This window comes from Ranitomeya variabilis, chromosome 6 (assembly GCF_051348905.1).
Source record: "Ranitomeya variabilis isolate aRanVar5 chromosome 6, aRanVar5.hap1, whole genome shotgun sequence".
Lineage (NCBI taxonomy): Eukaryota > Metazoa > Chordata > Amphibia > Anura > Dendrobatidae > Ranitomeya > Ranitomeya variabilis.
In genome coordinates, this window is record NC_135237.1 from 81,518,985 (window position 1) to 81,536,124 (window position 17,140).

General features: G+C 40.3%; 1 protein-coding gene across 2 annotated transcripts; it reads left to right on the forward strand.

The window, feature by feature from the left end:
- The first annotated feature begins 3,548 nt into the window (after positions 1–3,548).
- Positions 3,549–11,162, forward strand: SP8 (Sp8 transcription factor). 2 transcript variants are annotated; one of them, XM_077268716.1, is made up of 2 exons: positions 3,549–3,675; positions 8,127–11,162. In XM_077268716.1, exons 1-2 carry the CDS (start codon positions 3,655–3,657, stop codon positions 9,645–9,647), a joined length of 1,542 nt encoding a protein of 513 aa, XP_077124831.1. In that variant the 5' UTR covers positions 3,549–3,654; the 3' UTR covers positions 9,648–11,162. The 2 variants fall into 2 exon arrangements, with proteins under 2 accessions (XP_077124831.1, XP_077124832.1); XM_077268717.1 differs by having other exon boundaries at positions 3,649–3,899.
- Positions 11,163–17,140: the final 5,978 nt, after the last annotated feature.

Here is a 17,140-nt window from a genome sequence, read left to right on the forward strand (position 1 = left end):
ACTGTCCATCACCGGCTATACTGCTAAGTATATACTGCTAAGGTCTAGCAGCCAGCGACTATTCACCGCAAGTAACAATGTGCGATATAGGAGCACAGAAGCCTTCATTGCAGCATTATCTAGTGGTGATAATGGTCCTTGGTTTGGATGGAGCCCCCTGATACGAGGAGTCATTACAAGACAGGGGGACGTGTTAGACCGTATAAATAATAACATCTATTGCTAGAGCCGAGCTGCGGACAGTGCAGTGACAGACGCGCGTACACCGAGCACTGCTCAGCTCTCTACTGACTGCTGGGCGGCGGGTGATTGGTGGGCTTATAAGTGAAGAGCGGGGGCTTTAATCTCACTAAATGTACATAGTTCATTTACTGAGTGCACACACATAGATTATGTATATGGGGAGTAATAAGGCGCATGGCTCCACATCACTCATCTACAGGCAGCGTCTATGGCTCAGGCACCAGGAGGCTGCAGCTCTCTCATTTGTATGTACCTACCTCATAAAGTCAGAAAAGGGCAACTCTGTCTATATATACATACATATACAATTCATTTGTTTATCTATCTATCCATCCATTTATCTATATAACTATGTATGAAATAAACATTAAAGTAAAAAGTGTTTCTTACTAAAGATAGACAGATAGATAGATAGATAGATAGATAGATAGATAGATAGATAGATAGATAGATAGATAGATAGAAAGATAGATCGATAGACTATATGAATTTAAAAAAAGAACGAAAGAAAGAACAAAAAGAGAGGAATGAAGGAATAAGAACAAGAAAGAAGTAGGAAGGAAAGCCACTGCACACCGACCTGAGGTCCACTATATAAAATATAAAAAATTAAGCAGCCTCGCAAGTAAAGTATCCAAAAAAGTGGTGGTATTATATTGATCCATCTCAAATGCATTTCTGATGGCTCAATAAAGTACCCTCACTTTTTGGACACTTTATTTGGACTTCCTCTTAATGTCTTTATGAGATGATAGATAGATAGATAGATAGATAGATAGATAGATAGATAGATAGATAGATAGATAGATAGATAGATAGATAGATACATCATATTCGTGTGTCCTGGTTTATTGGTAGTTTGTGTTTGGGGTGTTTTGAGGTGAATGTAGGGGGGGGGGGGGGTTATGTAGGATAATGTCCCCCACCCTCCCCTCTATAATCAGGACATGTGACAAGTGTCTTCCTCGGAAGGTTGTTTGCAGGATGTAAATCAGCCCCCAAAAGCTGTTTGTCCAAATCGAAGAAACAGAGAAATTAATCAGCCGCACTATCCATCATCAGGGCTGTAATAAAGGACGAGACACCTGATATGATGAAGGAGCTGCGGTCGTTTTAATTAACTTTGTGCTGTGGTGTAATGATGACAGTGGTCAATAAGGCCGCTCCTATCACACACGGATCCGCGGCCCTGATTAAAAACCTCCTGCCTTATTACATCTGAAATTCAAATGACGCGGGAGTCATCAGCAGGCAGGACGGACAGGAGACGGAGAGGGGGCGGGAGGGGACGGAGGGGACGGGGGGACGGGAGGGGACGGGTGCCAGTCACTGCCAGCGCCTCTCCTGACAGCCCTGGCTCGGGGACGGGTGCCGAATACTACAAATCATATGTTAGCTGATACAAACGAAAGAAGCTTTACCTGATCTGTAACATAAGGAAACCACCGACAAATAGAAAAATAAAGAAATAACAAATATCTTAGCAAGTAAAATTATAAATGATGATGTAACAATATGTAGTATACATAGTAATTGTTATTGTGTGTCTAGACCTATATATCACATATCATGTATATGTTTATATATTATATACATAATTGTCAGTGCGCTTGTATGTATATACATGAGATGTCTGCATCCTCAGAAGTATAGAAATACTCTAGAAATATTCACGTATGCATACCAAATATATATATATATACAGTATATCTGTGTTTATATATGCATATTGTGTGCAAGTGTATTATATATACTTGCACACAAATATTTTCATATATATCTAAATATATATCTGTCTGTCTGTATATATATATATATATATATATATATATATATATATATATATATATATATACACACACACACACACACACACATGATCTTACAGATTCACCCATCCATATTTTATCGGTTAACCTGTTGCCTGCCGTGGTGTCCTAGCAGGCACATGCCGCCCCCGGGGCAGTGTAAGGGTTAAGCCCCCCATTAAACAAGTGTGCATTAGCTCCTGGAAATGAATATCATTACAGGACCAGGGGAAAGCAATGAAGTTAATTCTTTTTTATTTGTTAAACGCAGTCCCCTCCTCGTCCCGCCCGATCCTCCCTCTGGGCCGGGCTGTGCCGCCTTCTCAACAGGCTGAAATCATTCACAGGAGCCGGAGATAAACCCTCCATCACCTTCCCGGGGAGCGCGGCTCATTCATCCACTCCCCGGCCGGGACCATCACATCATAGTGTACGGTGTGTGATCAATAGATGTCAGGGGTCCCGCCACATGTACACCCCCAGTCCGCACAGAACAACACTAAGAGCACTGTGAGGGCAGAGAGATCACCTGTACAGTGATGGCCGGTACAGAGCACAGCACAGGGGGGGAGGACGGATAATCTACAGCTCATCAGATTAGTCACTACATGGATGGATAATAGATAGATAATAGATAGATAGATAGATAGATAGATAGATAGATAGATAGATAGATAGATAGATAGATAGGTAATAGATAGATAATAGATAGATAGATAGATAGATAGATAGATAGATACATAGATAGATAGATAGATAGTAGATAGATACATAAATAGATAGGTAATAGATAGACAATAGATAGATAGCTAGATAATAGATAGATAGATAGATAGATAGATAGATAGATAGATAGATAGATAGATAATAGATAGATAGATAGATAGATAGATAGATAGGTAATAGATAGATAATAGATAGATAGATAAATAGATAGATAGATAGATAGATAGATAGATAGATAATAGATAGATAATAGAGAAATAGATAATAGATATTGATGATTATATAGATGGATTGAAAGCTGATGATGATGATTAATAATAATATAGATCTTCTATTAGATACTATATAAATATTCACTCTCTGGAAATTACTAAATAAAATGTCCTGAGCATTAAATATTCCTGGTAAGACATCAAAGGAATCCACAGTAAAGTGAGCAATTAATGTCAGGAAAGAAAAACCCCGAATAAAAAGAAAAACAAGACTGGAAAACAGGAGAGTAGCAGCTAAAGAAGAAAACTGCCGAGAAGAAGACGCTTCGCAGTGAACTTGTGCGGTGGGCGTCCTGGCAGAGGAGCGGCCGGCGCAGCCCGGGGGGCACAGACAGCAGGGCGCTGGGAGAGCTGATTGTGTGAGCCCGAGCTCCCCCTGGCGGCAGAGTGAGGCGCGGCAGGGGCTGTGCTCGGGGTCTGCCTGACCTGAGCCGGGCTGCCGCGCTTGTGATTGGCTGGCGGGGGCTCAGCGGTACTTCAAAGCCACAGAAGAGCTACAATAGTGCGGGGATGGGCGGACCTGATCACTGGATCGCACACCTCTAAAAAAAGCCAGCTCTGATATCTACGTATAAAACGGATCCTCTGAGGAGGGCGCTGCTGGGATGGCCACGTCTCTGCTGGGGGTGAGTGCTGCCATTACTGCTTGTCTTTATTAACAGCGCAGGTCCGGGCCGGGGCCAGCAGCACTCCTCCATTGACTCCTACAGTGTGAGGGAGTGGAGAGTGAGAGAAGAGGAAGGACACAGAGGGGGCAGAGTCAGTGGCGGGCAGCACCAGCACCTGGCAGCAGCACCGGCGGCGGCGGCGGCTCGGTACATGACGGCACCCGTCAGCCTCTCCTCCACAGGTAGGTGCCGGCTTCTGAGGCTTTCTACCACCCGTGGCCTCCGAGCGGGCGATCTCCACATTTCTTTCTCTCCTGTTTGAAATCTTCGGACTTTGGAAAGTTTTACAAGAAACAAACAACTGTTGAGTGGGGTCACCCGAGAGCCGTGGGGTCAACCGAGAGCCGTGGGGTCACCCGAGAGCCGTGGGGGGTCCCGTGTGTGCTCAGGAAGGACGGACCCCCATCACACAGTTCTATCACCCGCTTCTCTCTCACCTGACTTCTCCAAATGCGTCAGGAAAGTTTACTGCAGGTCTCAAAGCCGCTAATTTAATAATTTAGAAAAGTTTAATATGCAGGGAAAATATGTAATTTATTATAATAATTAATGAAATAACAATTTTAGATAGAGTGATCTTCACACAGATATACCGGCATATAATTGTTATCATGACGCTATATACCAATTATTGGTGATATAACAGCATCTAGCGAAATGCTAGGATCGATCACAATGATACATTTAATCTAAATATTTAAAATTATTATTATAATACATCAGTGAAGTATTATGTCACACAGACACATATATCTCTCTCTCTATATATATTCTATATATCATATATATGAAATAATAATTACACACATACATATGTACAATGATTTTATACATACAATTTTTCTACAATATATTGATGAAGATTTTTACTTTTGCATACATACAGTTAATGAAGGATGTCACTTTTTATATGGTTCTGTACACAAACAAATACTACACGCTAAGCAATGCTTCTGAGTCCATTAGTAAATATTGTGGACGTACACGCCGATTTATTATATCTCTTAAATACCTATCTATTTATGTGTGTAACTATCTGTCCATCTCCATCTTTCCATTTTTCTTCTATTTTCGGTTTTTCACATGTAGCAGAGCTATGTTACTAAGATCACAAATTTTGGAAATATAGTTGCTTTGGAAAATCGAGCTTTCCTCCCTGTCTGTCTTTCTTTCTTTCTTTCTTTCTTTCTTTCTTTCTTTCTTTCTTTCTTTCTTTCTTTCTTTCTTTCTTTCTTTTTCTTTCTTTCTTTCTTTTTCTTTCTTTCTTTCTTTCTTTCTTTTTCTTTCTTTCTTTTTTTCTCTTTCTTTCTTTCTTTCTTTCTCATCTATATTCCATATATGCTATCTATCTATTATCTATCTATATATATATTATCTATCTATCTATCTATCTATCTATCTATCTATTATCTATCTATCTATCTATCTATCTATCTATCTATCTATCTATCTATCTATCTATCATAGCTCTTTTTTTGTACCAGTGACCACAGGGATGTGGATAGATTATTATCTATCTATATATATCTATTATCTATCTATATATATAATCTATCTATCTATCTATCTATTATCTATCTATCTATCTATCTATCTATCTATCTATCTATCTATCTATCTATCATAGCTCTTTTTTTGTACCAGTGACCACAGGGATGTAATACATACAGTAATGACACAACTTTCTCCTTGCTGTGTATGAGGCAGTAGAGTTATTATATGATTATTATTAACCAATGTATGTGGTATATGCGGATTGGCTATGTGGATAAGAATGATTAATCATATGCAGAATATGAGGCAGTTGTGAGTGATACTTTATAGAGTTATATGATTGTATATATTTATATCGTTATAGGCAATGTATGTACAAGAAATGTCGATTATAATAGATCTGTAAATACGTTGTGTAATTGTAAATATTTACATTATATTGATCTGTATATACTTGTGGTTATGATAAAACTTTGGAAATAGAAAGCTGCTGTTCTTATCCAGGGTTACATAACACACCTGTAGCAGTGATAGAACTTTATATGTCTGATGTATGAATTATTAGTGTTATATTATACAGGATACCATACACCTATAGCAATGACACAACTTTCTTTAAGTACTGATGTATTAATTTGCAGTGTTTTTACACCTGTAGCGATATATGGAATTAGCAGTGTTATTATACAGGGTCATATCCTTCTATAGTAATGATTGGACTCTATATGTCTGGTGTATGAATTATTAGTGTAGGCTATTGTACACCTGTAGCAATGACACAGAGTTATAGTGTGGTGTATACATTTGCTGTGATTTTATACAGCGTTACACACTATACACCTGTAGCAATGGCAGAACTTTATATGTCTGGTGTATGAAGTGCAGGGTACTGTACACCTGTAGCAATAACACAATCCTATATGTCTGATAAATGACTTAGCAGTGTTATTATACAGGGACATATCCTTGTATAGTAGTGATGGGCGCTGTAGGGAGAGATGTTGTAGTGTTGTTATACAGGGACAGATCCTTGTATAGTAGTGATGGGCTCTGTAGAGTGAGAGATTGTAGTGTTGTTAAACAGGGACATATCCTTGTATAGTAGTGATGGCTTCTGTAGGGTGAGAGGTTGTAGTGTTGTTATACAGGGACATATCCTTGTATAATAGTGATGGGCTCTGGAGGGTGAGAGGTTGTAGTGTTGTTATACAGGGACATATCCTTGTATAGTAGTGATGGCTTCTGTAGGGTGAGAGGTTGTAGTGTTGTTATACAGGGACATATCCTTGTATATTAGTGATGGGCTCTGTAGGGTGAGATGTTGCAGTGTTGTTATACAGGGACAGATCCTTGTATAGTAGTGATGAGCTGTGTAGGGTGATATATTGTAGTGTTGTTATACAGGGACAGATCCTTGTATAGTAGTGATGGGCTCTGTAGGGTGAGGGATTATAGTGTTGTTATACAGGGACAGATCCTTGTATAGTAGTGATGGCCTCTGAAGGGTGAGATGTTGTAGTCTTGTTATACAGGGACATATCCTTGTATAGTAGTGATGAGCTGTGTAGGGTGAGATGTTGTAGTGTTGTTATACAGGGACAGATCCTTGTATAGTAGTGATGGGCTCTGTAGGGTGAGGGATTGTAGTGTCGTTATACAGGGACAGATCCTTGTATAGTAGTGATGGTCTCTGTAGGGTGAGAGGTTGTAGTGTTGTTATACAGGGACAGATCCTTGTATAGTAGTGATGGGCTCTGGAGGGTGAGAGGTTGTAGTGTTGTTATACAGGGACAGATCCTTGTATAATAGTGATGGTCTCTGTAGGGAGAGATGTTGTAGTGTTGTTATACAGGGACAGATCCTTGTATAGTAGTGATGGGCTCTGTAGGGTGAGATGTTGTAGTGTTGTTATACAGGGACAGATCCTTGTATAGTAGTGATGGGCGCTGTAGGGAGAGATGTTGTAGTGTTGTTATACAGGGACAGATCCTTGTATAGTAGTGATGGGCTCTGTAGGGTGAGGGATTGTAGTGTCGTTATACAGGGACAGATCCTTGTATAATAGTGATGGTCTCTGTAGGGTGAGAGGTTGCAGTGTTGTTATACAGGGACAGATCCTTGTATAGTAGTGATGGGCTCTGTAGGGTGAAATGTTGCAGTGTTGTTATACAGGGACAGATCCTTGTATAGTAGTGATGGGCTCTGTAGGGTGAGGGATTATAGTGTTGTTATACAGGGACAGATCCTTGTATAGTAGTGATGTTCTCTGTAGGGTGAGAGGTTGCAGTGTTGTTATACAGGGACAGATCCTTGTATAGTAGTGATGGGCTCTGTAGGGTGAAATGTTGCAGTGTTGTTATACAGGGACAGATCCTTGTATAGTAGTGATGGGCTCTGTAGGGTGAGGGATTATAGTGTTGTTATACAGGGACAGATCCTTGTATAGTAGTGATGGCTTCTGTAGGGTGAGAGGTTGTAGTGTTGTTATACAGGGACAGATCCTTGTATAGTAGTGATGGGCTCTGGAGGGTGAGAGGTTGTAGTGTTGTTATACAGGGACAGATCCTTGTATAGCAGTGATGGGCGCTGTAGGGTGAGAGGTTGTAGTGTTGTTATACAGGGGCACATCCTTGTTTAGTAGTGATGGGCTCTGGAGGGTGAGGGACTGTAGTGTTATACAGGGGGCCTACAATACTCCTGCAGTAATGACACAACTCTCCAGTGCAGAACATGGCCATCCAGTGATGATCTGATAGCTGGACTTGCCGTCCTGTTCTTCTGTTGCACCCCTGACACCAGTGACACTTGCGGTGCTGATCGTGTCCCGCCGTTACTCGGTGCTTCACTCTTTGCTCCCGTGGTCTGAGGTCACGTCACTGACGTTGTTTCCCGGTCTTTGTCTTGTGTCCCCGCAGGAAGAGCCGCGCTTCGGATCTACACCCCTGGCCATGCTTGCAGCCACCTGTAACAAGATCGGCAGCCCCAGCCCGTCCCCGTCGTCCCTGTCGGACAGCTCCGGCTCGTTCGGGAAGGGATTCCACCCGTGGAAGCGCTCCTCGTCCTCCTCCTCCGGGAGCTGCACCCTGGGCTCCAGTTCCCTCTCCGGTTTCGGGGTCGGCGGCTCCTCCAGAGGCTGCTCCTCTTCCTCCAGTGCAGCGGCAGCGGCGGCGGCGGCAGCGGCGGCGGCTGCAGCTGCCTTGGTGTCGGACTCCTTCAGTTGCGGAGTTTCTCCGGGCTCCAGCGCCTTCTCCCTCACGTCCTCCGGAGGTGGCGGAGGTGGAGGGGGGAACTGTCCGGTGTCAGCCGCCTCTCCTTTTGCTAACGAGTACTCTGTGTTCCCGGTCAGTGGAGGATCCCAGGAGGCGGCAGCGGCGGCGGCAGCGGCGGCAGCGGCGGCAGCAGCGTCCCACCACCACCAGCCGGTCTTCCTGTCCAAAGTGCACGCCTCCGTGGACGGCCTGCAGAGCATCTACCCCCGGGTGGGGATGGCGCACCCCTATGAGTCCTGGTTCAAGCCCTCGCACACCGGGGACGTGAGCGCCGCAGCTGCCGGGGGCGCCTCCAGCTGGTGGGAAGTAGGAGCGGGCTGGATAGACGTGCAGAGCCCCGGGGCCGGGACAGCGCTGCACCCCGGCTCCCTGCAGAGCTCCCTGCACTCCCCCCTGGGCGGATACGGCTCCGACTACACCGCCGCCGGCTTCGGACACTTTACTACTGGTGGGGGCGGAGGAGCCGGGACTGGGGGCACTGGAGGAGCTGGAAATGGGGGCGCTGGGGGGACACCTGGAGGCCACCTTCTGAGCCCAGCCGGGCAGCACCTGATGGACGGATTTAAGCCGGTGCTAGGCCCTGGGAGTTACCCTGACCCGTCCTCCTCGCCACTCTCTGCCAGTGCCATGCTGGCGCCCACCGGCCCACTGGGGGGCTCCCCGCGCTCCTCAGCCCGCCGCTACTCTGGAAGAGCCACCTGTGATTGCCCGAACTGCCAAGAAGCGGAGCGGCTGGGACCCGCGGGGGCGAGTCTGCGGAGGAAGGGGCTGCACAGCTGCCACATTCCAGGCTGCGGCAAAGTCTACGGCAAAACGTCCCATCTGAAGGCGCACCTGCGCTGGCACACTGGCGAGCGGCCCTTTGTCTGCAACTGGCTCTTCTGCGGCAAAAGGTTCACCCGCTCGGACGAGCTGCAGCGCCACCTGCGCACCCACACGGGGGAGAAGCGCTTCGCCTGCCCCGTGTGCAACAAGCGCTTCATGCGCAGCGACCACCTGAGCAAACACGTGAAGACGCACAGCGTGGGGGCAGGCGGGGGCACTGGAGGGGCAGGCAATGGGGGCAAGAAGGGCAGCGACACCGACAGCGAGCACAGTCCCTCTGCCAGTCCGCCCTGTCACTCACCAGAGTTGTTACACAGCACGGAAAGGAATGGCTTGGAGTGAGCTATGGACACAATGCTGTAATGTGAAGACCCCCTATACACCCACCTGTGCTTACTGGACATAAGAATGACCACAACTGGAGCCCCCTCTGGTCCTGATGACCCCCATACTATTGGCATTAATAAACCTGGAACCAACCCCCCCTCCCCCATACTTATACAACTTTGGAGCTGAGAGGGAGCCCCCCAAATTACTGTACCCTCCAGTAAACTATTGCCAGAACTGAACTGTATGGTGAAGTAATATCTTACAAACCAGCCTGGAAGTTACATCAGGACCAATGGACAGCACTGGCCTCACTATAATGTCCCCCAGGGGAACACAGCACCCAGAGACTTGTGCACGCTGCTGTCTGTAGGGCTCTCAGTTATCAGCCAACAGGTAATCCTAATATATTCACTGGACTCTGCTAGTTTGTGGCTTTATACTTCTAGGCAGATACCTGTTTGCAGTGGACATGTCTCACAACTCTACATAAAAAAGGCCAACATCTTGTAATATAATGATTAATGTAAAGGGTTAACACGTTTATTGATAGGGCAAAGCCATGACCTGAAGATTATATGGATACTTAGAAATGTTCTCATTTCCTTTAATATCATTCTATGTCTATATACATCTATTTTACCACCTAAGCCCCCCTCTCCCCCACTAAGCAATTTACTGCCCACCCTACTTGGCTAAAGGCTCAAAGTCTAACTATATAATATATAAATTGTCCCTAGCACTGGATCCACTGGCTTTAGACTTAACGATTTGGTCGTCAGATATTGTGCTACTAAACCGATCAGATGAGATCAATCGAAAGCCCGACAATTGAGAATAATCTTATATTTGTGGATCGGTAACCCAATTGATCGAATTAATGTAGTAACGATCTCTCCTGCATAAGGAAGTCTACATCAATCCAGGTTCATTGGGTGAGAATCGTTCTTTCCAGGGCCAGCTCCACTGACACATAGTGGCCATCAGGCGGTTTGTATAGTATTTTTCTTGTATATTAATTACAGTAAATATATATAGGAGTACAGATGAGTTTTTTTTTGTTGCAGGTGACTGCAGTCTTTTTTTATTAATATAATTCTAATTATTTTGTTCCTTGAAGTTGCACTTTGAGGGGCTAGTTTTGCTTGACTATGACTTTAGATAGGTATCAACTTGTATGTCACCCGTGGTGAATGAGCTGTCAGTGAGGACTGTCCTGGGTTTTATTCACCAGTGGGTGAGGCACACACTCATGTATTAAATAAATGTGTCTTTGGCCTGTGTATTTCCTGCTTCAATCACGATCACCCCAGACCTTTGTCCATACAAGTGCTGACTGACACTACAGCTAGAGTTTGCAGCCGCTGCAGACTGTTACTCCTTGTTGTAATGTTCAAATTATTTGAATATTTCACATTGAAATGGAAAAAAAAAAACTTTCACTGAGACGTTTTAGATTGCATTATAAATGCATGAGATGTAATTGGTTTATTTGTAATATTTTAAATAATGGTATTAATAAACTCTGAAAAAAATTATCAAAATTGTCTTTGTTATTCTATTGCGTTGATATTTACTCTATTTTTTTCTTAATGTGCTGTAAACATTGCTTTTTTATATGAGGATGAATTAATAGTATAGAGTAGACATGAACTTTATTTAATTTATTAGTGGAATTTGATTAACATTTTTGCAATTATTATTATTATTATTATTATTATTATTATTATTATTGCCACTACTACTAATTATAAAATAATAATAATAATCTCTTTATAATATAATATTCTTACATTATAAGTTTTCCTAGTGCAAATAACAAAATCTCATGCATGTTAATTTCCACCGTTGTTTACTTGATTTAATGTCAATTGTTTAGGTTATTTTATATAAGAAATGAAGTAATGTTTAATTTTTATTATAATAATATATTATGATGGGTCTAATTATTATTATTATTATTATTATTATTATTATTATTATTATTATACAATCCTTAAATTACTTTACATTATGCTGCTAGTACAATTAAAATTACTCATACTTGATATTATTTATATTATTATTAATAATAATAATAATAATAATAATAATAATAATAATAATAATAATAATCATACATCTTTCAGCAAACTTTTTTTTTTTTTACATAAAAAGCTAGTATAAATGTATAAATGTAAGACAATGCATAATAACAATTACGATTACTATTATAAATGATCTCAGCATTATAGGTGCAGGATTGCATATAGGGTTGATGATAAAAAGCTTTCAGTTCAGGCTTAGCAGGTGACTAATGGTCATTGTATCCTGGCAATATCAAACATGGAAAGCTGTTAATGGCTGTAGACGAGAGCCATTCAGTGGTATATCTAGAGATGATGGTTGGGGCAAGATTTAATCTTTTTTTTTTCCACATTATAAGGGAAAGCTCTACTGAAAGCTACAGGCATGAGATAAGAATCCTGTAGTGTAATGTCCAGAAGTCATTATTATTACCTCCAGTGGCCACGCTGTCATTTAGGGGCAATTACACTCAGCCAAGGGCAATTTATGTAAAGGGCCAGGAAGTTAAGATGAAACAATCGTTTTACATTCCTGAAGGGTAATAAATTGAGTTTGTGTTATATTAACCTCTTTGTGGCTGGCTCATCACAGTTTCGGGAAGTTTTTCACCCATACTAACATTTCTTCCACTAAACTGCTATTATTACTACAAGCATAAAACTATTATACCACTATTGCTGCTGACAATAATGAAAAAGAAGGAATATAGAAGCTATGCTAACGAATTCTAGAACCAGAAATAGTTGATTTGGTTTCCCTATGTTAAACTCTTCCTCTTATGGTTACCATAATTCTATCTATCTATCTATCTATCTATCTATCTATCTATCTATCTATCTATCTATCTATCTATCTATCTATCTATTATCTATCTATCTATCTATTATCTATCTATCTATCTATCTATCTATCTATCTATCTATCTATCTATCTATCTAGTAGAAATTGGTCTATTCTGCCATGTAAAAAAGTCACTCAACGTTTCAGCTTCAGACTTGAATAAGGTTCCACAGGGATCCGAAACGTTGTATGATTTTGTTAATTATGTATTTATTATTTATTTATTATTTATTATGCATTGCTTATATTTTCTTTCATGAGGTAGATTAAACTATTTAATCTTTTTTGTAGTGCTGCTATTTTTTGCATTCGCTATCCAGATGATCTGGTCGAATCTTCTGAGACTTGCAAATGTTTTTTTTTTTTTGCTGTAAGGGTGCTGCTTCTGCTTTTCTTTTCTGATATCTATCTATCTATCTATCTATCTATCTATCTATCTATCTATCTATCTATCTATCCCATATCTATTATCTATCTATCTATCTATTCCATATCTATTATCTATCTTCTATCTATCTATCTATCTATCTATCTATCTATCTATTCCATATCTATCTATCTATCTATCTATCTATCTATCTATCTATCTATCTATCTATCTATCTATCTATCTATTATCTGTCATCTCTATCTATCTAATCTATAGAACACGAATATATAGATAAGAAAGAGTAATCAATAGACATGCAGAATGAAAATAGGAAGTAGCTGTGACAAGGTCTCCAGTATCAGGATCGCTCACCAAACATGCGTCTGACTTCAGTTTTATTCTGAATTCGGGAATGCGGCCATTGTGGTTGAGTGCCAAAACTAAGGGAATAAATCTTATTTTTTCTTGTTTCTATCAAACTAAAGAGATTTTTTTTGTAGTCTAAAAACCCGGTTGCATTGTGTGCAGTGAGATCCCTCCCTACCCCCGAGCTGTGCACCGCTGGAAAGTTTTCTTGCCGTTTGTTACACAGGGGCTGAATGACAAGAGCCCAGAGCTGGGGTTGTGTGCAGTGTGCTGTGAGCTCTGCGCTGTGTGCTCTGCGCTGTGTGCTGTGTGCTCTGGACTGTGCGCTGTGTGCTGTGTGCTCTGCGCTGTGTGCTGTGTGCTCTGGACTGTGCGCTGTGTGCTGTGTGCTCTGCGCTGTGTGCTCTGGACTGTTCGCTGTGTGCTGTGTGCGCTGCGCTGTGTGCTGTGTGCGCTGCGCTGTGTGCTGTGTGCGCTGTGTGCAGTGTGCTGTGTGCTCTGCGCTGTGCGCTGTGTGCTGTGTGCTCTGGACTGTGCGCTGTGTGCTGTGTGCGCTGCGCTGTGTGCTGTGTGCTGTGAGCTCTGCGCTGTGTGCAGTGTGCTGTGTGCTCTGCGCTGTGCGCTGTGTGCTGTGTGCTCTGGACTGTGCGCTGTGTGCTGTGTGCTCAGAATATTGTTATTTTTTGGGTGCTAGAAGTCAACTTTCGGGGTGTCTGAGTCACTTACTCGTCTCATATCACAACTCGGGACCTGTAACCTGCTGTCACCCGCGGGTCACCCAGCTGTCAATCATCCCACCGCCCGAGTGTATAAAGATCGCACCACCCTGCTGCGCTTTATTTCGGTATAATCCGTGTAATTATATCAACCTTGGTGCAACACATTGCGCAAAAAAGGCGCAAACCTAAAAACAAAACAGAAAACACCCAACAGGCAAATAAAAATGTAACAATATCAAATGGCCACCCTAGATAATAGACGGCAATAGTGATGGTGATTATAAGGGAAGCAGAATTTATAAATCCATACCAACAAATACTCATAAGATAATACTGAAGATAATCCAATAATAAAACAACGTATGGAGTAAGATAAAGCTAATATTGGAATTATTATATGATGCACAAGGTTTAATAAATAATTGTATAAAGTTTATAACTTACAGCTAAGGTTAAATAAAAAAAATATATCTTAAAATAATAATTTGCAGAAACACTGGATAGGAGGGTTTTGGATTGTGAAGGACTTTTCCTCCATGTCCTGCCCTTGTCCCCACTCAGCGGGGGTGATCACTGGTCTCTGGGGGACAAAGGATGAGAGACCCCTGTGCTGTTGTCCCGGGGCTTGGAGAGGAAATCGCCATTCTTTTACTGTGAGGATTAAAAGACTCTGAATGTAACCTCTTCTATTCACAAGTGGTCGCACTGCGCCCCCAACTTCCTCCCGGGCACTCAAGCAAGTTGTGACTATACAATGCATTATGTGTGTGCAATGTGTGAGCCTGCGATGTACAGGGCAGGGAGGACAGCCTAGTGTTAGTCTACTGGACATGTGTCTGGAATATAGCATTCATTTTATGTGTGTTTATAATTAGAAAGAACATCGCTGCTGTACATGTGTGCGCTATAAACGGGACACAGCTCCCATACAGGGGAGCCTGTAACCAGACAGACAGGAGATACTACACATTGTGTGTGACTATATTACAGGCAGGAGGGTAGTGCATAACAACTGTATGACTTACGTGACTGTCATTTACAGATTGCTGCAGACAGTAGTGTAGTATATATAACCTACACTAGAAAACCTATATATATATATATATATATATATATATATATATATATATATATATATAGCCTTATATATCTGTATTATATACAGTATATCTGTATTATATAGGGTATATGGTTATTATATAAAGTATATCTGTATTATAAAGTATATCTATTATGAAGAGAATATGTGTATTATACATGGAGAGTATGTCTGTATTATATAGAGAGTATATCTGTATTATATAGAAATTACTGTATATCTGTATTATATAGAGAAACTATATATATTATATAGAGTATGTCTATATTACATAGAGAATATCTGTATTATAAAGAGTATATGGTTATAATATAAAGTATATCTTTATTATAAAGAGAATATATGTATTATATATATAGAGTATATCTGTATGATATATAGAGTACTGTATATCTGTATTATATATAGAGTATATCTGTATGATATATATAGAGAGTACTGTATATCTGTATTATATGTAGAGAGTACAGTATAGAGAGTATATCTGTATGATATATAGAGAGTACTGTATATCTGTATTATATATAGAGAGTATAGTATAGAGAGTATATCTGTATTATATATAGAGTACTGTATACCTGTATTATATATATAATATATCTGTATGATATATAGAGTACTGTATATCTGTATTACATATAGAGTATATCTGTATGATATATGTAGAGAGAGTACTGTATATCTGTATTATATATAGAGAGTATAGTATAGAGAGTATATCTGTATTATGTATAGAGTACTGTATATCTGTATTATATGTAGATAGTATAGTATAGAGAGTATATCTGTATGATATATAGAGTACTGTATATCTGTATTATATATAGAGTATATCTGTATGATATATATAGAGAGTACTGTATATCTGTATTATATGTATAGAGTACAGTATAGAGAGTATATCTGTATGATATATAGAGAGTACTGTATATCTGTATTATATATATTGAATATAGTATAGAGAGTATATCTGTATTATATATAGAGTACTGTATACCTGTATTATATGTAGATAGTATAGTATAGAGAGTATATCTGTATGATATATATAGAGAGTACTGTATATCTGTATTATATATAGAATATATCTGTATTATATAGAGTGTATCTATATTATATAGAGTTTATCTCTGCCTATATGCACATTATCTCTACAGTACATGCGTTTATCATCACTATAAAATGTACATACAGGTATGCCAATAACATACAGGTATATACTATGCAATACGTGGATAATTATTTTATACAGGTTGGATTTCTGCATCTATTTTATGGAATATGATGTTTGCATACAATGTACATACAGAAGGCGAGATGTGCAGCCTGACATATTAATAGTCTGCACAATGTACGTGTAACAATAATACCAACATCAGACTGAGAACACTTGCTGAAATGTAGATGTGTGTCCATTATACATAGAAGGATGACTATAATAAAATGCACAGGTAATATGTCAGTGGTGCTGGAAAGTTTGTGAACACTTCAAAATTTTATACATTTATGCATACATTTGTCATAAAACTATGTCTGATTATCAAACAAGTCCTAAAAGTAGATAAAAAGAACAAAATGAAAAAAGCGTCAAAAATATTAAACTTGATCCAATATCAAAAAATGTACCAGTTCATATAAATTAGATATAATCATAGATTGGCGACTCATACCAATATATAATAAGGAGAAACAGAGGGTCAATTTAAGCCAAAGATAGTTTAATATAGTAATTTTATTAGCATCAATATCACGGCCCCTGAAGAAGCAACATACATTGAGCGAAACATACGTTGGGGAACGGGACCAATGCCAGGACATACGCTTACCATGGGCAAATACCTATAACTATACTTTTTAACCCTCTTTATTACTGACAGTGGCGCACTCCATAGGAGATTCTAATTATCACATCTTAGGAATAGGCATTTTACGTGTTTAACAGGGGAGCTCTGTATACTAACTTACTAGGTTACCCAATTGATATCTTATAAAATTTGCTGCTAATTAGCACTTTATACATTTTTTCTTTAAGGAATTTTTTTTACTA

What these genes read in the sequence shown, in the direction of transcription:
- SP8 (XM_077268716.1), top strand. Translation starts at nt 3,655, where the DNA reads ATGGCCACGTCTCTGCTGGGG. An exon ending in TGGCCACGTCTCTGCTGGGG is followed by an intron (nt 3,676 to 8,126) that starts GTGAGTGCTGCC and finishes GTGTCCCCGCAG; the next exon opens with GAAGAGCCGCGCTTCGGATC.